This window comes from Stigmatopora nigra, chromosome 6 (genome assembly GCF_051989575.1).
Source record: "Stigmatopora nigra isolate UIUO_SnigA chromosome 6, RoL_Snig_1.1, whole genome shotgun sequence".
NCBI classification, from domain to species: domain Eukaryota; kingdom Metazoa; phylum Chordata; class Actinopteri; order Syngnathiformes; family Syngnathidae; genus Stigmatopora; species Stigmatopora nigra.
In genome coordinates this window covers 6,891,159-6,915,686 of record NC_135513.1, presented here as the reverse complement: position 1 = coordinate 6,915,686, position 24,528 = coordinate 6,891,159, and the positions used below count along the sequence as shown (strand labels likewise).

The 24,528-nt window shown below is 41.9% G+C and overlaps 1 protein-coding gene across 3 annotated transcripts in view; it reads left to right on the top strand.

The window, feature by feature from the left end:
- The window catches only part of tnrc6c2 (trinucleotide repeat containing adaptor 6C2), a 100,444-nt gene extending 76,593 nt beyond the window's left edge, over window positions 1–23,851 (top strand). For 2 of the 3 annotated variants that reach the window (XM_077718289.1, XM_077718288.1), the window contains 19 exons: window positions 5,919–6,299; window positions 9,694–12,081; window positions 12,768–12,971; window positions 13,188–13,354; window positions 13,424–13,501; window positions 13,619–13,676; window positions 13,753–13,895; window positions 14,018–14,164; window positions 14,618–14,764; window positions 14,913–15,032; window positions 15,182–15,265; window positions 15,499–15,781; window positions 16,144–16,308; window positions 16,387–16,578; window positions 16,657–16,806; window positions 16,953–17,168; window positions 17,636–17,709; window positions 17,993–18,132; window positions 18,410–23,851. In XM_077718289.1, coding sequence (XP_077574415.1) covers window positions 5,919–6,299; window positions 9,694–12,081; window positions 12,768–12,971; window positions 13,188–13,354; window positions 13,424–13,501; window positions 13,619–13,676; window positions 13,753–13,895; window positions 14,018–14,164; window positions 14,618–14,764; window positions 14,913–15,032; window positions 15,182–15,265; window positions 15,499–15,781; window positions 16,144–16,308; window positions 16,387–16,578; window positions 16,657–16,806; window positions 16,953–17,168; window positions 17,636–17,709; window positions 17,993–18,132; window positions 18,410–18,758 — 5,486 coding nt within the window. In that variant the 3' untranslated portion in view covers window positions 18,759–23,851. The remainder of the gene's footprint in view (window positions 1–5,918; window positions 6,300–9,693; window positions 12,082–12,767; window positions 12,972–13,187; window positions 13,355–13,423; window positions 13,502–13,618; window positions 13,677–13,752; window positions 13,896–14,017; window positions 14,165–14,617; window positions 14,765–14,912; window positions 15,033–15,181; window positions 15,266–15,498; window positions 15,782–16,143; window positions 16,309–16,386; window positions 16,579–16,656; window positions 16,807–16,952; window positions 17,169–17,635; window positions 17,710–17,992; window positions 18,133–18,409) is intronic. The other variant, XM_077718290.1, reaches the window with a different exon arrangement.
- The last annotated feature ends 677 nt before the right edge of the window (window positions 23,852–24,528 follow it).

The window sequence follows — 24,528 nt, the reverse complement described above, 5'->3', positions numbered from 1 at the left end:
GTTTGTGCCCAACACTTCACGTTGACTATTTCTTTTGAAGGGGTGGCATTATTGAATGGAATAAGTGGTTTTCATGTGTGGAGCTAAATAATTGAGTTTTGAAAATAGTAAAGTAGTGATCAGTATGCGAGGGTGATTTGTCTCTTTCCAACCATAACAGTAAATTCCGAAATTCATAGAATCATAGAGTATCCCCACAATACACCCCCACCTCCTCCCGTCTTTCCTGCTCATTGCTCTGCAGGCCTTTTTGGTCTCCAAGAATTTCAATTTGTTTGTGGTAATCGATCCCGGCCCGATGCGTTCATATGTATGAAAATGAGATAAAGCTTCAGCACAGTGGAATTAACTTCTCTGCCCCCCATTAGGTTTCGAGCTTCACACCAGCATAGGGTTCCATCGAGGCAGGCGGCATCATACTGCCCGCCTCCAACCCCTTTGCATGTGGCCACAGACATTCACATACGCATACATAGATGGATACAGGGCCCCCATCCTCCTTTGTCTGGTTCCCCATTACCTACCCTGATTATTCAGCCCATGCACACATGCAGCTCCATCACAATCATTCAATACTACTGCAGCAATCACAATCAAGTCAGTCTGTTTCACTATGCCCCCAACCTGGACAAAAGCTTGATGTCACACAGAGAAAATGAGAATCAGGCAAACATGAGATTTGTCAGGTCTTGTGTCATATAATAAAAGATATGGCATTAAAAGATAATGTACATGTATATTGCCTTCCCCTTCCACCCCCCAGCCCCTCATTTGTTTTATGCAAATGCTTACGTCCTGGATTATTTGTAAGAATCTAATTCTTGAAGTAGTAGTGGAAAATACATTCAGGCCATAGTATGCTTACAACCAGCCAGGAATCATTCATTCAATCATTTTCTCCTTTACAGCCTATACTCACAAGGCTCACAGGTGGTGCTGGAGCCTATCCCAGCTAACTATGGGCAGCTGGTAGAGGACACCCTGAAAAAATGCAAATGCATTCCTAAGCAAAATTATGTTTGTGAAGAGATTGCTGGCAAACCTAGATATAATGCTTGTCATTTCCATACATTTAAAGTCAGAAGTAGTTAGATTGTTGCCTGCTCCCACTCTTCTTTTTAAATTTTGAATTCCTCACACATTCTTAAAACACGTTGGTAGTCTGCTTGAACGGTCGGTCTCCTTCGCCCCTATTTATGAGTTTGTGCGTGAAGAGTTGTTAGTGTCCTTTGCCTTGCTATTGGCTCACAACTAATTTAGCGTGTGGCCCACCTACTGACGGTAGTTAACTGGTATAGGCCCCAGCAACCCTGAATCCCTTGTAAGGATAAATGAAATGATAACCCTTTTTATTCAAAACTCTTGCTATTTATTCCCGCTGTTTCGTTTCCACATGGATTCAGTGGAAGCACCATTAATGATCATCAAAGTGAGAAATGCACATAAACACAAGTGAAGTGCATGTTTCCGTATTGGATTAATTTGCAATTTTGTATCCTATTAATTGTGTCAATACAACAAGGGAATTCCATGACTCACAAACCAATTAGAAGCTAATTTATTTAAGCATCGGTGGCGCACTTCTCTTCACTTAGCCACATTTATAAACACTCAAAAGAATTAATAGTGAATTGTTCACAAATTATATCCCGTGGATTTATGACTGCCAAGCATAATTGTTTTTCCGCTGCCCCCTCCCTCCCTACCCGCTACTGTGTACTCATAACGCATGCATGTGCGGTGTCGGAGGGCGCGAGAGATGAAGCGAGAGCCTCGGGTCAGTGCGACAGGAAACAAGAGGGCCACACAGACCTAAACAATGCTTTGCTCTTTGTCTATTCATACGGCAGAATCACTCGCAAGTTGCCGACAAAAGAGGCCATTTGATGCCTTAGGACCCTCCCTCCCCCCTCATCTTTCTTTTGCCTCCTCCTCCCTTGCACAGCGAACCGCTCCGTGTCAAAAGTCTGGCAGATTATTAATAAGATGTGGCTTAGCTGCTATGAATGACAGTTTCGCTTGTGCTCGGAGCTTGAGATGTTTTGCATGCAAGTTTAAAAAGTTAAAAGGCCTGTCATTCTGTTTGAATCTCGGGTAGTTTTCAAATTTTTTTTCGTAGGCTGACCACCATAAATAAATGAATGCTCACTATTGCGTTCATATTGTACACGTTTTTCTTTTGTTTTGCAGTTTTATTAAGAACCCTCCTCCCCGTTTTTTAAATTCATTTAAAAAAAAACCATCACGTTTAAAAAATTGAAAGAAATTGTGATCTCATCTTCCTCTTTTCTATCATTTCATAATTCAGGGACAAATTAATCAATCATTGATTTAAAATACAAATATCCTAACTAGCATTGTGGCACTCCTACAACGTTTTTACATTTTCCGCCTTTTGTACACAAACCAAATAAGGACACTCAATAGCTCTCTTTCCCCATATGTAGGAGAAGTAAACAAGCATGACCTACTAGAAAGAAATGGGGTCCTAGCATGGATACTGGGGGTGCACAGTCCTAATTAGACGGAAAGCATGAAGGAGGCATCAATGGAGAAGGTCACACGAGGCACAAATGAAGGTGGAGGAGGCAACAGTATTGGTTTCTATGGCAACTGTTATTTTTTATTGAAGGGGTGATGGGTGACAATGTTTTTTCCTCAATGTGGGCTGAGTTTGTTAGGGACTATTTACGTAATTAATACAGGCAGATGGGACCTCTGAGACCCCAACCTAACTTGTGTGTCTTAAAATGCTTCACTGTAGACATAATGTACTTTATAAGTTCCCATAAAATAGTCAAAGTCTAAAAGTAGAATTGATTTTAAAGCGTTTTCCCAAAGATACTGTTTCGATAGTGGACTACTTAATGGAGAGTTTGTACGGCTGCATACATAATTAAATTATGACCAATATACAGATTTATACACAGACATGATCAGAGACCCTGGGGATGGCACCATTGTGCAACGTGGTTACGCCCGTGCATATTGTCCATCCCCCACTATTACAAACATAGCTGCATAATAAAGTGCTTCTGCAGACAATAGACAGAAGAGAGCTTTAGGAACCTGCACTGCCTGGCATTTAAGACTTCAGAGGTTCTGTGCCACACTGTGTGCTCAAATTCCTCGTGATAATAGGTTTCTTGATGCTATTGTTCACACACAAACATTAAAAAATGAACTGCTAAACCCATTTGAAATCCAAGGTTAAACAACAAAGCATAGCGACATCAGTTCATTTGACGTAAATAACTGTTTAGTATTTTTCTCAAAGTTTTTTTTTCTATTCACAGATAAAGACCTTGTTTCCTAATAGACCTACTGTTGAATAAATAAACATCCCCACGGCACTATTTACATGAATCCGGTATGCCAAAATTATTTGTATTCCAGCTGTGTTGGTAGTTTAATCTACTACAGCGCATTTACATTAGAGTACCTCTGATGGAGTGTTCTCTCGTCTAAACATATTAGTCTTTTGTGATGTGGAATTTTTCAAATCCAAGCTTCTGTAATCTCTTCACATAATAAAATGTGAGACATTTGTAATGATGAAGGCAGTAGTTTAGGTGCCCTCCTTTGACGACAGCGGAACGCTGCTGCAGCTTCATGATTTATTGAAGCCTAATTTATCATTTGGGCCATGGGCTGGTCACAGCGCATGAATATTCCTGCAAGTTTCTAACAAAATACACAAGACAATGACCCAAATCAACTGCGGTTGTGTATGAGAAATGCCTGCATCTTCATTGCATTGCTAGCAAATCAACTTGAGGATTTTATTTGAGATTCAGAGACTTCTAACCTCTTTCAATTATTGCACCAAATCTCATTCCAGGTATTGCCACAAAAGGGTAATTCGCATACTCTTTACATTCTTCATTTAAGCTTTCTTAGACTTGTTCTTAGCTAAGGGATTTCCCTTCTCTTTTTAATTTTTTTTCTGCCTTTGTGGCCTTTTATGTGATGCTTACCTTCTATAAAGCACTTACCTAGAACTCATGAATTCAGTCTCCTTTGGAACTAAAAAAACACTTCTTGCCTAATATAGTTCTTTTTGATCAGGGCAGAGGGGAGTTGTTACTCTTGCATCTTCTTTTTTAACATTCAGGCTGCCTCATTTTTTCTCAGTCATTTCTTGAGACAACTGAAACCAGATTGCAAGTATTATATTAATCAAAATAAAGCCATATAAATTGCATACATCCCAGATTGTCTTGGTTTTCTCTGAAACTAAATATTTTGCAACTCATTGAAAGCCTGTCTGCCTCAATTAATATGCTCTTGCAGATGTTTACTTTAAGACCTAAATGCATTGCACTTGTCTATAAAACTAAAGGAAATGTATAGAATAACTTTACAAAAATGAACATGAGAATCAACATGCCCTCCTTTTTTAAACTCAGAATTTCTTATAAAGTTAAAGAAGTTAGGAAGCAAAAAGATAAAACAAGATACTAAACTGGCATCACAATTTAATCAAGGAACCATTTTTTCTTAGTTTTCATTGGCCCTGCTCCCTGTAAAATTAAATCAAAGGATTGCCATAATTACAAGTCTTGATATTTTTTTCCAGCCCTGAAAATATTGCATGATTCTTTTTCGTCATTGTAGTCTGCTGCACCACAAAGCAGTGGGCGAGATCAAGATATATGACGGGAGGGTAATACTGAGAGCATCAAGCATTGGCAGATATAGGGCAGAATTTATTGTGATGGGGAGAAGGGGGATCAGGTGGGTCATATGGTTGTATCTGTGTTGGAAAAACAGAAGATGAGGTTGTTCAAAATGCAAGAGACGATGAAGAGGGACAGGTTGGCATGTGGTGACCATCCTGCGGCATGATTGGTTGTGGGAATGTCAGGTGGCCTAAGCAGAATTTAATCAGAGATGTGCGTCAGCAACGGCAGTTCCAGGCCAACCTCTATCCAGATACTGCCAGGGGCAGATCACTTTCCCTATATGTGTGTTTAAAATCACAGAGAGGAGATGGGCCGGAAAGTGCCTCCCCACTGAATGAGTAGGTCTTTTACAAAGATGTAAAGATATTTTATAAAAACCAACAGAACAATGGGGTAAATGCCATGTCTTTCCTGTCTACTGAATGAAGTATTTCGTCATGATCTCATGTACTTTGTTATTTTCTATTTTGGTTGTGTTTGCTGAGAGTTTCCTTGCACGTTTTTTTCCCTCAAAATCATTTTTTGGCACGCATAGTGAATACTACCAGTATGGCTACTGCTCTGTGCTGACGTCAAACTCTTGAACGTCAGTGAATTGTTTGTTTTTTATGTTTCTCTGTCTTTTTTATTATTATTTAAGAACACACATGCTTGCTTTCTTCCATTGAGGAAAAGTGTCTCGGCTGTCATTTTTATTCTCAGGTCTGCACAAAACATTATCAACTATTCATCGACTGTCTACTCTCAAATCCACAAACTGTCATCTGCAGATGCTTGTAGGGCACATGTCAGCACTAAACATTGACAGTACACAGATTTCTCCTGTTCACTGCAGATAAAGTAGAAAACATAATCTTTTTTAACGCCTCACAGAGACATTTCCCGTTTTTATGCTGCAATAGCAAGGTGTTGAACAGCAAGCATTTTGAGCATTAATAGTTTTCGAGCCAAACTGCTTTGCCACATCAAATCCTCCAATTTGTAAAATTCGTCAGTGGTTTATATTTTGATATTGGTTGGGATATTATTTCCATCTTGATAATAAAGCTATCCCATCAACACAGCATCATTGGAAAGGCAGTTCTTAAGTTGATGGAAACATTGCCAGCTGTTGCTTTGGCATGGTCCACGCTAATACAGTATCTGTACTACCCAACCATTCAATTAATCCCTTGCCTTCTCTTTTTCTTTTGTCTGTATGTTTGTGCGTGGATGTATATTCCATCTATTCAGTGCCAGAGCCCAGTCCAGGCACACCCCACCACCTCCGACCTGCAAGTCCTACGTCAGCCCTCTCCTTTTTATTTTCTTCTGGAAATGACAAACGCACCTCCTGCAATAGCCAGCTCCAGAGTCCGACCGCTCCTCAGCCACAGTGCCCTTCGTCCTCTGTCAGCTCTCGCTACCCAGCCAGAGAGGTGCCCCCACGCTTCCGACAGCAGGACCACAAGCAATTACTGAAGAGAGGCCAGCCGCTTCCTGCAGGAGCCTTCGGTGCTCTCATAGCCCCTTCTTCCTCTTTGTCACCTTCATTACCTCACACTTCATCTTCTACAACTACCAACATCACCACTACAAACTCTGCAGACTTCACTGCAGGCAAACAACAATCAGGTTTGTGCACTTTTTAAAAGACCAACACTTACTCGGATGGTCATTTATACATTTAAAATGATTTGTTTCGATTTTATGCATCTTTGTTTCATTTTTATCTTTAAGTCCACTTACGAGATGAAATTGTATGTTTTTTTTAATAACCGGGCCCATCCATGCGTGCTTTTCTGTCATCACTTATATTGTTTTACTTGCAGTACTACAAAAACACATGCAGTAATATATTTTCAATGGCTGTTCTTTCTAAGTAGCCCTTCATCTGATAGTCAGCTCTGTGTGGCAAACATTATTAGGATTTGTCTTGCCTCTGCTGAGGCTTTTTAAAATTATTGAATTAATATTTCCTCTCTTAACTTGGCATGAAGTAAAAGTATTGTTGACACAGGAGGAGCAAGCATAGCCTTTGAATGAATTGTAAAAACCAGTGTCCCTTCGCTGTGATGCACTTGCAGTTGAATGCATTTACATCAGTGTTTCTGCAGCATGTCGGGTCTACTTTGTTGGGACATCTCTTTTACTGACCTATCTAGAGGTTACATTGCCTCAGAAGGTTTAGATGGCAGTAGCCTTCCCAAATCATCCCAGATTCCCCAATAGTTTGTATTTTGTATTCAGACTCACAAAAAGGCACATGTATGTTGTGGGTGTGCAGCTGGGGGAAAACTAGACTGACCTAGTTGTGTCGCCTCAGATCTGTGTCGGCCTTGCAAGCCAGCTGATACATGCACACAGAAGCACAGTATTTTTCTAGCACACATAATCAAAGACCCACCTAGGGCCTCTGTTTGTATTCCAACAGCCTAACAAAACACAACACAACTTTTTAGCCTGAAAGGGAACCTCCATATTGATTCAAGGGTCTTCCAACACCTCCTTTCCCCCTGTCCCGCCCCCACTCTTGTCCTTGTACCAGACATACCCCCACCCTTTTGCAGCTTCCTCATCCTGGTCTAGCCAGCTGACTATGGAACATTAAGTAGTCAAGGCCACAGAATGGCTTGCCCAGTAGCAGGTGCTGAAGTGGGGGTCGTTTAAGACGTGTGGGAACTTCAGACCAACAGCTGTTTTATGGTAGCTGAGACAGTGCATGTTGCCATACGGTGCTTTAAGGACTCTTGGTTCTATTGTTAAGGCGGCTTAGGTTAGAGTCAGCATATATCAAGCTGGAATGAGCCTTTCCATAATGAGGAAATCGCAGACAATTTTAACATCAGTAAAAAAAAATAAACCTTTATCTGAGAATCCCTCCATGCATCAAATAGGATAGATTGATTGGGCAGGTCCTAAACATGTTAAATTTGATTTCATGAATTATTAAAATAATTTCAGACATGGTGATTAGGAAAAAATATGTTTTCTATTCGTCATTGTGGAACAAATTGCACTTAATTATATTTTCCTGGTTGCCAAATAACCACAAAAATAAGTGGCGCATAAGTAACTGTAGTTGTTTTTATTGCCAGTTTTGCTCTCGCACAATCAGACACACAAGTGAAGCTACTGGTGACTTCATTTATCCAGTGTTCACCTTACTTGCATATTATGGCTAATACTAATAATTTAACACTGCCAGACATTTTAATTGCAATGTCAGGAGACGGAGTTGCAAGAATGATTTAAGTGACTTGGGGTGAAGATAAAATAGGGCTTGTTTATGTATTAACTTATATACTAATTGCCCCATTTATATATGTTGTTATGCATAATAGAACTAAATATTAGTATTATGCCGACAAGTATTGTAAAGGACCATGTTGACACATCACAGAATGCATGATAGTACGTAGTAGCAAAGTCTCCTTCAATAAGACTCAAAGCCACTTTGATCACGCCTGATTAGTCTATGAAAAAAAACCCATCTGTGTAGTTATGTCGTGTTGCATTCGGTACAATTTGCATGGGAAGCAGTGTACTAAGCCTTTAATCATGAGTTTTAAAATGGTATAAAAGGATTTTATTAGTTACCGTAATTTCTTATATGAGGTATTTTCCTATATAATGCATAGTATACTGTATCTTGTCCTATGTTCCACTGACTGGGTGTTGGAATGACTAAATATACAGACGTGTACCATGAGCCTTACGATGACCTTCCGCGATAAAGCTGCCTGTGAAATGAAGATAAATATTTGGAGACAAAAAATGCTTTCTGGCCACTCTGTTGTGTGTTGTCCTGTAAATTAAAGACACACATACTAGCAGTCTCACATTCTAACACAGACACGAAAGAAGAGTTTGCGTCATTATTGTATAGTGTTCCATCCATTATCCATTCCATTCAAATTATTGTAGTATCTTTAAAGTCATTATAAGGCGCAATTAATTTCTAAGAACATTTTTTAGTCTCTTTCATCAAGTAATTCCTCCCAACGTATACTTGTCTGGCCTGAGCGTTGGTTTGATTAATGAAAGGATTGCGTGTTGTTGAAACACCATACAATGGCTCTAGCTGGCTTCGGTGGGTGCTGGATCAATAGCTTTCCTTTTTTTCTAACTCTTGAATTAACAACGCTATCGATTAGCTGTCTCTGATTGATAAATGCCCTTCTTCTAGAACTGATTTGATCAATTAGTAGTCCCCTCCACTGATGGGGTGCAATTTGGGCTAATGAGATTTCTTTTGTGGAGTAGAATATAAATTAACCAATAAAAAATATGATCTTGGTTTTTGTAGCAAAGTCCCTACATTTGGTTATATTTGTACACATACAAAAAGATGGACAGCTGCTATTGGAAAAACAAATTCTGTATTTATTTATATGCTTCATGCACAGAGGGAGAGAGAGAGAGATTTGCAGAGACTTTGAAACATATTTTCCATAGTTTTGTGTGTTAGGGTGTAGTCGGAGTGTGATGGATGAGAAGCCATCTTGCTTTCATTCCGATAAATGAGCATCGTTCCACTTGGGCATTTTAGTGCCCTAGCTCACAAAGCCACAATGGAGACGGATGTGTCTCTGCTGTGCCTGGTGTTTGAGAAGGGAGAAAAAATGAAGGGATAACTAAAGAGGGTGGGCACACAAAGTAAGATAAAGGGCATGGAAAAGAGGTATGGTTACGATATAATAACAGATTAGGTAAACTGAAGAGATAGGGAAGAAAGGGTTTTAAAAGTTAGAATGGTAATTCAGTGGTAAAATTTCTTTTTTTCCGCTCAGAGTGAACTTAGGTCATGATATATGCATACATTACAGGTCAAGATACACTCAAGATAATTGACTGCAATCACATTTTGATCAACAGCACGGTTGATCTGAGAAAAACCATTTATTTGGCTAAATTGGTTGCATTCAAGTGAGTTAGAATGGTATTTGCTGATTCTGTCACTTTCTGCTCTGATTATTTTTCAACATCTTGAAAGTAATAAGCACTTTTTTATTTCCTTTCTCTTTAGACGTGTCCCTCAAGAGCAGTCCTTCTGCACAGAATTGCCAGTGGGGAGGCTCCTTGCATCCTGAGAGCGTTTCCAGAAATATTGAAGGAATTGAATCTAAAACCTGGCCTTCCATTAGCCATAGTGGTGACGCCGGACAACCAGCAGTACCAGAATGCCCCTTGGGCTCAGCTAGCTTTAGCAGAGACATCAGTTCTATCAACAGTACTTTTCTGAGTATGGCCACAGGTGCTACAGGCCAGCCGTCCCACTACACATCTCTTAAATCTAACAGTAACATGATGACAGGACCTGGGTCAACCAACTCCTTGTCAAGTAACAGAGGTTGGGGGTCAGATGCCAAACAAGAAGGAATGATTGGTGGGCGAGTTGGAGCGCCCAATCACTGGGGCTCACCCGGTTTTAACTTGAATCTCAATCCCACTGCGAACCCATCTGCATGGCCTGTTCTCGGTCATGAGGGTGTTGGTGTTCTTGGCCCAAATGGGGTCTCTGCTTCATCTCATCCATCAGGCAGTGGGAATGGCAATCTTGCTGGCGCAAGCTCCTGTGGCGGAGGCTGGGGTAGCATGGTTGGTGCTAATGAAAATGAACAGCAGCGCTCTTCAACCAACACAAGCTTGTCCCTCAATATGGAAACTAACCTTAACACTGATGGACCAAACCACAGCAAGCAACACGCTCAGGAGCCAATGAGCCCTATCCATGGGCTCACTGGCTGGGGTGGTCAGTCGCCAACTGAATCATCCCAACTTAATGGAAACACAACAGGCAGCTCTGCATGGGGTAGTGCAGATGCCAAGGCAACTGACTCCCCTAAGGACACCGTTTGGGACACAGCTCCTTCAGCAGGTCTCTCCGCTTGGGGAAGCCAAGGTAGTGGGGGTGGGGGTGGAAGTAATGGCAGTGGTAGCTGGGGTGATTGGGGGAAATCTTCAAGTAGTGGAGATACATCGAAGGGCTGGGACTCTGTTGATGCTGTCATTTCAGCCACAGGTCAAGAGCAGCAACTTGGGTCATGGAATAAGCAGCCTGGAACAGCCCCTGCAAGTGAGGGTAGTGGGGACAGCAGAGATGGCCATTCTCACTCCCGAGAGAGGTCCTCAAGTATGGATTATACTCCTGTGTTACCTCGACAGGACCTTGACCCCAGGGTGCTGAGTAATACAGGTTGGGGACAGACTCCCATCCGACAGCATACAGTGTGGGAGATGGAGGAAGCTAATTCTGATGATGGTAAAAGCAACAGCAGCTCAGACACTTTTGAAAGTTCCAGTTCTAACAGTGGATCTGCATGCAACAATGAAAGTACCACCAACTCCAACATTAGTATCAATATGAGGCATGGATCTGATGGAAAACGTGACAATGAAGGATCAGGCTGGGGAGCTCCTCCACCTCAACAAGTACAGACTTCATCAGGATGGGATGATCCCCCACATTCACAGATTGAAGTCAATAATGGCACCTCCAGTGGATGGGGAGACCCCGTGCCCATCAGTGGACCTAAAAATGTAGGCGTAACATCTTGGGGCTCTGACGACAAATCACAAAGCTGGGACGGCGACATGCCAAAAAGCCAGTCCACTAATTGGGGGGAGGGCCCGCAAAGTTCCCGTGGCTGGGGCAGTAACAATGGAGGTGCCAACAATTCTACCACCAGGGACTGGGGCGAACCAGACCGCAAGAACAATGTGTCCCCTAACAGTATGTGGGAAGGAGATGGAGGTAATGGCGGGTGGAAGGACAATTCTAGAGGAGGAATTAGGGGAGGTGGTAAAATGACTACCTCTGTCAGTAGCAGCACATGGGGAGAGGCACCTCGTGCCAATGGGCCAGTCCAGGGTACTTGGGGTTCCTCCAAGCCCACTGAAAGTAGTAGCAGCAGCACTGGTAGTGGAGGAGGAGGGAGCATTGGTTCTTGGGGTGGTTCTGGTTCTGTTAAACAGAACACGTCCAGCTGGAGTAATGCTAGCAAACAGGAACAGCGCTTGGAATCTACTGGTTGGGAGGAGCCATCACCGCCCTCGATTCGCAGAAAGATGGAAATTGATGACGGGACAGCCACCTGGGGTGATCCTGGCACATACATCAAAAGTGTCAATATGTGGGATCGCAATAATCCTAATAATAATCCAGGCAACAGTGGCCCACCCCCTCTTAAGAATGGGGGCATGATTGTACCCAACAACAACAACAACAATCATTCTGTTGGCCCTGCCAACAGCAGTCACCACCACGGCCATCCAATGCACCACCATCCTCACCATGGCAACGCTCCAAGTCATCTCCAACATCAGCATCATGGAAACAACTATGGGCCACCCAACAATAGTTCCCCACATGCAAACGCTGGACTCCAAGGTAGACCTCCTCTCGCTAACCCAGGTAAGAAAATGTCGCTGCATTCTTTGACTTTCTTGTAGTACTGTCTCAATAATAGCTTTGGAATGGTTAAAAGGTTATCTAAATGTTGTTGTTGATACATCTAAATTGGAATGAGCTGACGGGACTAAACTACCATTCAAACCAATATTGACAAAGATTGCTAGGAAGCTTTATTTATTTGAGATATTACATGTTATTAAATGATTTATCTTACCATTATTGGGGCGTCAAAATGACCATGACATGCATAATTCTGGATGTCCAGTTGTTTGTGTTTATTGCACACTATTTAAACATGTCTTATTGAAGACAAACATCTTACATACATAATATAATTGTTTTTCGTACGCAACATCAACCCTTTGCTTTTTTTTATTCAACCCATTGACCAGTGTGGTCGATATTAATCAATTGGACTGCATTTGTTAATATAGAGTCTATAATAAATATTTTTGGTCCATTTCAGCTCCTTAGAAACTGAGAATAATATATTTGAAATTGATTTTAGTACATTTAAATACACTATAATTCTTTAGACAAGAACCAACGCTGTAGCAAGGCAAATAGTGCATTTAATTTAAAGAGCAAACTGTTCCAAATGAGCAATTAACATATTTGATTGTGATGGCATTTGAGTTTACTACGCAAATATGATAGTGTTTTAAGAATTACCTCTTTTTTTGTAGGCTGGGGAGAGCTTCCCAGTGTTCAGCCCAAATCGGAGCCTGCTTGGGGAGAGCCCGCTGCGCCAACATCAGCTGTGGACAACGGCACCTCTGCTTGGGGCAAGCCTACAGGGGGTGTTAGTGGTTGGGGAGATGGTGGCCATGAGCCCTGCGGACCTTATGGCAGGGCCAGCGGACCTTCTTCTGCTGCATCCTGCAAGCCGGGTAAATGGCACTTTTTGTTCATTGGATGACCAATCAAAACCAATTTCACACCTTAGTTTTTTTGTAACGAGATTGTGAGTGATGGTGTTAGAGACGCACAAGAGGTTTGTAGAAATGAACACAGTGCCATCAAGTGGCCAAATTCCGTCATCATTTTTTTTCCCGACAAATGGGGTTTACATGTGAGTGAATTACATTTTGTGTATTTTTGGTCAGGTCCCAAACCTATGCAAGACAGCTGGGGGAGTGGAGGGGATGAAATGAGTATGTCTACTGGCCAGTGGGATACTGAAGATGGGGACATGTGGACCAGCCCCACCTCTCAGGAATCCAACTCATCCTGCAATTCCTGGAGCAATGGACCCAAGAAGGGCCCTAGCAAGGTAAATGTCTATACATTTCCATACGCATTAACTATAGCTTATTTTTAACATCATATTTGACTACTTCAGGGAAGGATGATTAACAAGCCAGATGAGACATGGATCATGAACCGTCTCATCAAACAACTCACTGACATGGGTTTTCCAGTTAGTCACTATTTTTATATTTCCACTGGCATGAAAAATACATTAACTGTATATAATCATTTTTAAGGACTGACTTCATTTACTATTTGAGTGACCTGTATAATCAATGTTCTACAGAGAGATCCTGCTGAGGAGGCATTGAAGAGCAACAACATGAATCTCGACCAGGCCATGAGTGAGTTGACTTTTTGTGTGGGACATGTGCCTTTGTAAGCATGATGGACATATTTTAAAACATTTTTCTCTCTCAGGTGCTCTTCTGGAGAAGAAGACTGACCTGGACAAGCGTAGTTTGGGCATTTCTGATTATAGCAATGGCCTGAACAAGCCACTGATGTGTCGAGCATCTATGCTTTCGAAAGATCCCTCTGACCGCCACGCCTACCTTGACAAGGTATTAAACGGGCGACTTTCATAGCTTTAATAAAATGGCACATTACAGCCCTAGCATTGAATATTTGCGAACTCATGTCGGTATTTGACATATTCATGATTGCCTGTACCTTTGTGTTTTAGGATGGCCCTCTTTCTGATGATGCCCCACCATCACCATTTATGCCTTCCCCCAGCCTGAAGCTTCCCCTGACCAACAGTAGCCTTCCTGGGCAGGGTCTGGGACCAGGCACTTCGGGGCTGGCCTTGCAAAACTTGAACAACAGACAGGTATCTTTTCATGTCATCACATTTAAAAGTCACTCCATGTTTAAGTAGTATAGTTAACTAGGCACCATTTACCCTGATTACCATTTAATATGTTCTGAAAATAAAACAATCAAACACAGTAGTTAGTCAGTTTCAGTCTCGGTTGTTCCTCAAAGGCAATAAGAGTCCTATGCAATTAGACTGGTTCAATTTCGAAGTGTACACGTTTACTTTCTCTTTCGCATTAGTGGCAACCATGACTATAGTCTGTCATTGTATCTGAAATTGCTCATCCTTTCCTACTGTCTGTTCCTTTCTCATGAATATTTGATATCAATAGTTTCTTCAAATGTCCTCTTCAAAGGTGATTTTAACAGTCAAGTTTACTGTGACGGATCACCAACCCAGAAATAGCCATACAATTGCTAATTTCCTTTCCACATTTGAATAAAAATGGATGTCTTTGTGTTATAGATATCCAGTGGAATGTTTGGCAGCAGTGGAGCAACACAAAGCCGGGCCCTGCAGCAACAGCAGCAGTCTCCTCAGCCACCAGTGCCACCCCTCAGCTCCTCCATGCCTAGTCTACGTGCTCAAGTGCCTCAGTTTCTTACCCCTCAGGTAGATGCAATTATATATAGAAGCTACTTTTCTAGCCTCCTCAGTTAGAAGGACATCCTGCTTCTTTCCTGATAAAAAACGACTTTTGTTTATACTTATGAATTACAAGTTAGCTGTCAGTGCTCTAGTAATTGTCTCTGGCCCGCAGGTCCAAGCACAGCTCTTGCAGTTTGCAGCAAAAAACATTGGTTTAAACCCTGCACTTTTAACCTCACCAATAAACCCTCAACAAATGACCCTGTTGTACCAACTCCAGCAACTGCAAATGGTGAGTTTCCCCTCTCATCGGTAGATTGACATTTTTGTAATCACATTTTGATTCACTGAGGTAGAATGCAAAAGATACTAAACACGATTCCCACATGTTTTGCTTTTATTTCTTTAGCTGTGCCATAATAGTTACCTTTTTTCATTCAGGCATACCAGCGTTTACAAATCCAGCAGCAGATGATGCAAGCTCAACGTAACGTTTCTGGCCCCATTCGACAACAAGAGCAGCAAGTGAGTCAATACCTGCAGCATTTCACCCACTCACACAGTCCTGTGATAATCAATGTGTCCCACTTCTGGAGCATGGCCATCTGACCTGATTGCCAAATCGATTCCATTCAGTAACAACATTAGTGGTTAGCTTATCATCATTACTTCCATGTTTCCCCCAGAGTTGTTTTTACAGTGGAGATTTAGTTTTATTTGTATTACTTTTCATGTCACTCATCGATCTCTACTCCTAGGTCGCACGCACAATCACCAACATGCAGCAGCAGATCCAGCAGCACCAGCGTCAGCTATATCAGGCGCTGCTCATGAAGCAGCAGCAGCATCCCTCTCATTCCACCTCCTCTTCTTCCTCTCAAGCTGGTATGCATGTCCCCAGTAGCACCCATAATGGTTCTGGATCTGCAAAATCAACTCTGGACCCTTTCACGGGCTCACATCATGGCCCTGGCTTGGCCGATACACTGCACACCAAAGAGCCGCTGTCATCACCCAACGCCTACAGCACCTACCCTCTTTGTGAGAGAACAATTCAAATTTATAATACTTCAATCACTGGACTTGGGTAACAATGGTTACTTAAGGCAAACCTGATTGATCATACAAATGAATCAATCAATTTGGCGAATTGGTGATTGGGCGATCAAAATTGAACCTATCTTATCTGCTGAAATGGAGTCAGCCTCATTAGCCCGGCCAAACCGACTTCACAGTAAATGTATTGTATCCTGGCCTAGTACAGCAATTGTTTTTCCTAATGCAAAGAAAATGTTGAACTGGTATTTTTGCCATATATTACCGCTTATATACTATGTTTCTTTTGCATCAGTGGGGAGTGCTGCCTAATTCAGTGTTTTTCACTTCTTGTGTCCTTTGTGCAGCTGGACTGAATCCAAACATGAATGTAAACTGCATCGAGGTCGGGGGGCTGTCACTGAAGGAGCCCCCTCAACCCCAGTCCCGACTCTCTCAGTGGACGCACTCTAACTCCATGGACGTTCTCGGTGGCAACACCTCGAGCTTGGAAAATAACCTCAACAAACATGGTAAGTTAGTTGTGTGTTCTTAATTTAGATTGATCAAAATAAGAGTTAGAATTCATTATATGTTTCTTTATACACTAGGTGCCATATCTGCTGCCTCAAACCTTATTCCCCCAGGAAAGCCCTCACAGCTGGAGGATTCCTACAACCCATACAATCTGATGTCCAGCTCAGACTCCCCTGCTAGTTCCTTGGTACCCCCAGATAGCTGGGGCCAAGGCAAGAACCCCAATGAAAAGATAACCAATGGGACCAATATTAACTGGCCCCCAGGTGAGGACAGTAACAATTGGATAGCAGTACTTTTTATAGAGTATATTTATGATGAAATACTTTATTTTTCTTCCCCAGAATTCTGCCCAGGTGTGCCATGGAAAGGTCTTCAGAACATTGACCCTGAAAATGACCCAAATATGACCCCTGGTAGCGTCCCCAGCGGTCCCACCATCAACACGAATATCCAGGACGTCAACAGATACCTGCTGCGTGACAGAAATGGAGGTACAGATGTAAAATTATTTATATATATATTTTTGCCCTGGCAACATCACCTAGCCCTACTGTGATTGGAAAATGTGTGAAGAGGGAGTATTTGGCAAAGGAAGGCTTCTTCACTTTGATAAATTCCTTTTTTTTCTTCATTAAAGGGAAACTGTCAGATGTTAAATCCACTTGGTCCACGGGGTCCATAAGCCAGAACCAATCATCGTTGACCCATGAGCTGTGGAAAGTCCCACAGGGGCCACGAGGCTCAGCGGCCCCATCTCGACCCCCTCCTGGTCTTACCAATAACAAGCCATCCTCCACCTGGGGAGGCAACTCGCTGGGCCTGGCCCAAGGCTGGAGTGGTTCTTATACTTCTGGTGAGCTAAACCACAGTACTGTCTTTTTTTATTCTCTTAATTTTAGCATACTATCAAAAGGACTTTAAACATGAAAGCCCCAATTATCTTTCAGAGGTGACCGATTATAGTTTTGCAATCCTTTGGTGTTTACTACGTCAAGGAAATGGAAAATGTAATATTCTGTGCTGTACACCATGCAAATGTGTATTAAATTGATGTGGGTAAAAAAAACTTATTTCAGTGTCACAAGTTAAAAACTAGACATTTCCCGTGCTGTAATACCTCCCCACTTTGGGAATCGACTATAGTGAATTCACCACATTGCAGCTTGGATCCCTTAAATATATATGAAAGTTTGTAGGGCATTTCATTCTGTACTAATTGCTCATCCAAAATACAATTGTTTTTTAATCAATGGTGGTTGTTTCCTATTCTTACTTATTAAATGTGAGTTGTAAGTTCCTTCGCTCTTTATTTTTTAACAGAGGGAACCACCTGGAGTACCGACAGCTCTAATAGGACCAGCAGTTGGCTGGTGCTGAGGAATCTCACACCTCAGGTAAGTTTATGGACTGACCATATATTAGAACAGGTGGTTTAAGTCAAGTTAATATGAAGCAGTAAGGGCCATTATTGTTTGATAACCCTAACTTAAAGACATTCAGGGATAGTTTGGCCTCTTTATGAATGAACACACTCCATCTATAAGCACCAAATCCAATTGAGATCAAATGCACTACTTCTTTTTTTCGTTTGACGTTTGAAACTTTGTAAATGAAATGCTTTGCCATTGTTTTTCACTGTCATTTTTTTCTCTCTATACTATAATTCTGGCTCTTCAGATTGATGGTTCAACTCTCCGGACGCTATGCATGCAGCACGGCCCCTTGATCACATTCCACCTCAACCTGACCCAAGGGAACGCCGTGGTGCGCTACAGCTCCAAGGACGAGGCCGCCAAGGCCCAGAAGTCTCTGCACATGTAAGGGCCACACACAAATCCTTCATTTGTTTTGCTGTCTTGCAGTTGGCCTTTATTACTAGTGTATCACAAACACTTGAAAAACAATACAGTCAGACTATTATATTCTTAGGATGACTATTGAGGCTGTTATTATCTGAAAAAATAACATTCCCGCATAAACTTGCTTATTTTACAAGTACTGTGCTACCTTGCTTGAGTAAACAATTCCACCTTTCCTATAACAGATCATTTTATTGTTTTTCCGACATGACTAATCGTGTTATTTTTTTGTCAGGTGTGTGCTAGGTAACACCACCATCCTGGCAGAATTTGCTGGCGAGGAGGAAGTGAACCGCTTCTTTGCACAAGGCCAGTCGCTGGCCTCAAACAACACAACCAGTTGGCAGGCCAACCCAGGAACCAATCAGAACCGAATGGGCGTGGCACCCGGATCCCACTCCATCGGACAATGGAGCAGCGGCGGAGGAGGCAAGCACAACGGAGGTGACTTGCTTTGGGGGGGCGTACCCCAGTACTCCAGCCTGTGGGGGCCGCCGAGTGGAGAGGACGCCCGTGTGATTGGTAGCCCCACCCCTATTAACACCCTGCTGCCTGGAGACCTGCTGAGTGGGGAGTCCATGTAGGAGGATGCCCCAGTACAATACAGCAGCACCACTACATGGAGGTGCTCTAAACTGGAGCAAAATCCAAGTAAATCATGTGGCGATAATCAGCACCATTTTAGAATTTTCTGGAACTGTGAATTAGGAAATGGAAGGCTTAGAGTTCATCAGGCCTTTTATTTCTTTTATGTAATGTTATAGTTTTTGGGTTTTTTTTGTTTTGCAACCTGAAAAACAAACTGAAACATGACACAAAGGAACATTTGAGGTTTTTTTGTTTTGTTTCGGAAAGCAATCAAAGCTGCCATCTACCTTTTTCCCTTCAAAAAGAATCATCCCAAACCAGAAGACTCTCAAAGGACCATTCCCAGCATGCCTGCGGCCAATGATGCGGTTGGATGACCTTTACTCGTTACTCTTAATTTCTCAGCACTAATATTAGCCTTAAGTGCTTTCCAGGTCCTTCTCAAGCCGCCTTTTTGTTGTTGTTGATAGACTAAAGAAGCAGATGGAATCTTGCACAGTTTTTGACCTCATGAACCAGCACTAACGTGACTGGTGACCAATTCTTTTAAGGAGGCCCGGCTCCTTGGATTCTTCACCTCTTAGACACTGACGGCCGCTTCATTGTTCTGATCTCTGTCCCCTCCAATTTACAAGCTCTGAGCGACAGCGGCGGGGACCAATCACTAACGAGATCCTCGTGGTCACCCCCAATTCACTCATTGGTGCTTTGTGAAATCTTTTACACCATTTCCGGAAGTGTCGTCACAGGGAAAAGGAAAGAAGACGCGGCTTTAACCCTTTTTAACGTGATGGTTTACATTGTGCAATATACACCGTAGAACTCTAACCCGTCCCATTGAAGTTGGACGGATTTTGGAACTTAAAAGACTTTTTTCCTTTCATTTTTTTTTGCTTCCCCCTCGACGTTAAATGTGACGTTAGGTTTCAAAATCTGTGCAAAGAAGCAGCAGCGTGGACTGTAATGCATACTTCCTGCCTGTGTGCCGCACCCGCAGCCAACAAGAGACTGAAGCCGATTGGACGTCTCTGGGTGTCTGGCACGATACCAAATAAAAAGAAGGGGGCGCTAACGGGTTCTCCCAATGCAGTAGACCATGAGTTTTCGTCGTGGATAAACACGGGAAGGCCTCTTATCATAGCACTTATGAAGAGCTCGTGGTTTCGGCTCAAAATGGAAATAAATCAAAACGAAACAAATGTGCTGGCGAAGGCAAGTGCGAGCAACACGTAGTCACCTTTGTGAAGAATTGGAACCATTTTTTGTGACTATCACTGTTACTCCAAAATGTCCGAGCCTTGCGCGCTCTGGAGACCGAGCGTGGATGGTCTGGGGGGGCCGACGCCCACTGAGTGCCTCTCTGCTGCGGTGCCCCGCCCCGTCGGGCGATAACCAGACCGAGCCTCCACCTACTCCTCCTTCTCAGTTGTTGAAACACACAGATCACTTTAGCTGGAAGATCTACTCGTCCTATTCCTGGATTGTGTCTGGTTGTTGTTCATATCACACCATGCATATTTACAAACATGGCTGCCCGAAGGAGCCTCTCACTGTTCATATGCAGAAACACTTTTTGCTCAGAGGTACCTCTGTGCTCATCCTGTGTATTGAATGCAAAACAAGGATCAATACCGATGATTGTCTATCTCTTATTGAACTCAACGTGATTTGTGTCGGACAGTATTTTGTTGTACTTGGAAGTCTTGGGGTGTGTTTTTTTGTTTTGGTCCAAGCTGCTCTGCGTGCCCGCAGGTTGCCTAGCTGCTACACTAACCCTAAACAACCCCCCAACCCCTGCCCCCCCAAAGCTAGCCAGATTCAGTAGCCCCTGCCAACCCAAGTCTCTCCTCAACAAGGCACAGAGGGCCCCCCGTATCTGTTTCTATGCAAAAGATGAGAAGCAAGCACGCTGTCCCTCTCACCCCAGCACTCCTCCCACCCTTACTGTGAACTTCGCACGGCCGTCATTTTCTCGAAATTGCAGTGGAAGACTTTATTAGAAGGCACGTGTCCAAACTTGATCTCAGGGTAGGGAGGGCACCAAGTACTACCATGCAGCTCTCTCCTTCTTTCTCTGAAGAACCCACCAAGACACACACACACACACACCTGTCCTTTGTTCTTGTGGACACACACTTTACACATAGAAAATATGCCATTGAACTGTGCTCTAGTCAATTTGCCGAAACGAGCACTCAGGTTCCTTCCCTGAAGGAATCTTTTGGGTTACGGGGGCAGCAGCGCACCCTGAAATGACTTAAGTTATTTTGTTTGTTCATTTTTGTTTGCGGGACAAAACCCCATGCTAACGCAGTGCGAGGGTTCCAGTTTGCTACAGTGCACAGTTGATGATGGATAATTCCGGGTACATATTTTTTTAAAACCAAAAAAAAAAGAGAAAAAAAACAACCCTACAAATCACATTTTAGCATCATTTTTATGAAGTTTGACATAAAAAAAATCTTTGAAAAATGTTTAAAAATGTAAATGACGAAAAAAAAACGTAAAAAGAAAAAAAAAAAAGCTACGATCGCTGCACTTCTCGCTGAAACGTCTCCTGTCGTCGCGTTCTGCCAACACCTTGAACAAGTAGACACGCGACTGGGCTGCCTTTTGTGTCATTTGATTTGACTTGTTCAGTTTTAATGTAAGATGCTGTATTTATCTGGTGTTTCTCTTGTGTTGGCGCCCTGCTCAAAGCGGGCCCGATGACGAACTATACCTTTCCACTGTATCGGTGCCGGTGAGTGGTACATAAGTCTTAAATGAAGAAGGAAAAAGAAGACAAAGGCTACCTTTCAGGACACCCCGTGTCCTGCAGCACACAAGCAAAAATCACTATTGCCTGTTTCTGTAAAAATGCCTTGATCCAAGAAGCTCAGATAGACCCAATAGTCAGTCCACCAGTACTACACCCAGAAAGGCACTCAACGCTTTCCCATGTTGTACCAGCATCCAGAAGCTCTCCTCTCTATGGTTGTCATCTCCATAGCAGTAGACATGTACAATATATAGTATGTATGAGCGTATATATGTATTTTAAACTATATACTTATACATACATATATACTGTATATATGTGGTGTTGTGTGATACCGTACATGTAAAACAACACAAGATAAGATGGTAGCCTGTCAAACATTTCATGTGTCTGCAAGGTTTTACTGAAGATGAGCAATATGTATTTTCTCACTCCCACACACATACACAAGTAGTTGTAAACTAATACTTGATCATGCATTCTGCACATTCTGCTTTTCAACCACATGAAACGGTATACGTTGTGTACATAAGATTGTGTGTATTTGTTCATTACTCCGCCCTTCAGCGTAGGTAGAACATGTGCTAAGTTTTAAAAAAAAAAGTTATAAAGAAAAAAGACATATCAAGAAGTAAAAAAAGGAGGCTAAGCTTGAATACTTGAATCGGGGAATACGAATGAGTATTTGGTCCATGTTAACAGAATAAATAGATTGGGGTTTTGTTTTCTTTTTGTAAAGTTACTTTTGAAGAATGGAGGCACAAACCTACCAAGTGAGGATTTGAAATAATTATGTTAGCACTTTTATTTCTTGTTGGGAGGGGAAAAAGCACCTTTACTTGGGTAGTAATCTTGTTGTCTTTCATTTTTAAGACCATCGCTCCACCTTCACACAGTCGTGCAGTTTCCCATAAAATACTTTCAGAGAAAATAGGCGATCTCTGTATCCTGTTAACATCACGACAAAGTTTTAAAAATACCATTTATATTACAAATTTTCTTAAATCATAGCCAATAATTTCACTTTAAAAAATTCATTATTTTAATAAATGTATATACATTTAATAACACGGTTGCAAGGGGAACAATGAAACCATTTTTCTTTTCCTGACAACCATAGCAGCTTTTTCTTCTCTTTTAATTGTGACATCCCCCTATGTGTCTCATTTTGGGGGTCTCGATAGAAATGTTGTTTCCGAGATGGGCTACTGGTTGCCATATCACATTTAAGTAACTGATGTTGAAATTAAAATGGGGGGGGGGGGGTTTAAATAAGATGCAGAACTGAAGTAGACTTTCAGGTTCAATTGTAAAAGTTTAACAACCAAAAAATGTCCACATTATTCAATCTATTTTTTGTTTCTTTTGTGACTGCTCCAAATACTCTTAATGAAATGAACACCACTGATGTAATGTGAAGATAGTAAAGGTCTCTCATCTGACAGCTAAAACATGGGGACAAAGTTACCGAAACATTTTCTTAAGGAGAAAAGCAAGAAATGCAATTGTCATCGATACGTTTGCGTGCGACTGATGTTTGAATGTGTGTCAAAAAAACTGTTATCTTTGTGTTTGTTTTGGTTGTTCTTTGAGTCTTTTCAAATGTTGCACTGAGTGTCTTGTGCCCCTCACTCAGCTAATCACAGTTTTAAAAAAAAGTACGGGAGGGGCCACAGCGACAATTCACATGTACGTGTTTACTCAAGGAATTCATTTCTTTTCATTATCTGTACAAAAAAAAAAAGTTGATCTACCTTATAGTGGCTTTTATTGTGGAATAATTCCAACACGGGATTATCATTTTGAGTATTGCACCATTCTGTTCCAATAAGGTGGGGGAGAAAGTTAAATGGAAAATATTTTGAAAAAGTGTTTAAAAAAAATTAAAATAATTAAAAAAGTTCGAAAAAAGAATAAGAGGCAAGGTCATAGCTAGGTGTAGAATGACTCGTGTAGCATTAAGGACAAATGGAAAGAAAAGGGGGGTCATTTCAGAGGTGCCTATCGTTTGTGTTGCTGTCGTTTACAAGCATTTCATTTTTCACCTTAATAAACGAAATTACTATGATGTGCGTTTAATACAGGCATCCTCCTCTATGAAATATGGACACCTTGCCAACAGGGGACACGTATGCTACTTTTCAAACTCTGGGATCGATCCGCGTTGTTGTCGTATTTCAAATTCGGCCCTCATCTTCGTTTGCGTTGTTCGTTCTTTTTCTTGCACACTCGTCGAAACGTTCATGAATTTTGTCTCAGGAAGGCCAGACTTTCAACATCTCAACACTTTTCTCATGTATTCTATGTTTATTTTTTTTATTTTTTGGGGTGGGGGGGGGGGGGTGTTGGCATGGGGGGGTTTTACTTACCCGAGGGAACAACAACAACATGTTTGTATTGTAGCAAGTGACATATTTACCAAATAAGACTGAGAATCAACTTTGAATAATGAGAATTTAAAAGAAAAAAAGTGCTTTACTTGTCAAATCTTACGTAGAGATTGCTTTACATTTGAAAACAAGGATCAATGGAAATGCATTTATTTCTTTGTAGTTTGTAAGTCAATCATTTGTCCGCGTAACCCTTTTTAAAGCAGCAGAGAGATTTCAAGCTAAAGGATCCTGATCTATGCACAAAAGTGGGAGGGTTTGATGTCGGCTTCGTTGACTAAATGTGCTCATGTTTGTTGTCTCTTGCGTTAGCAGGCCCTTGTCGTTCGTGCGGTGTAACCCTTCTTAACCAATGAGCGCTTTCCTTCAGCTTAAAGCACTGTGGTGGGCCTCAGAAGAAGCCCAGGATTTGCATAATATTTTGTCTTTTAGGGGGGGAGATCGCGTGGGGAATTGCCTTTTCTCGTTATACTCACACACACACACACACACACACAGACACAACTGCACACACACACAATATTATGGAAATAAGTCTGTATAGCTGAGCTACAAAGTCGTGGCTTTTTAAATGTTGTTCCTTTTTCTCCTCATAGAATGTGATTGTTAAGGACA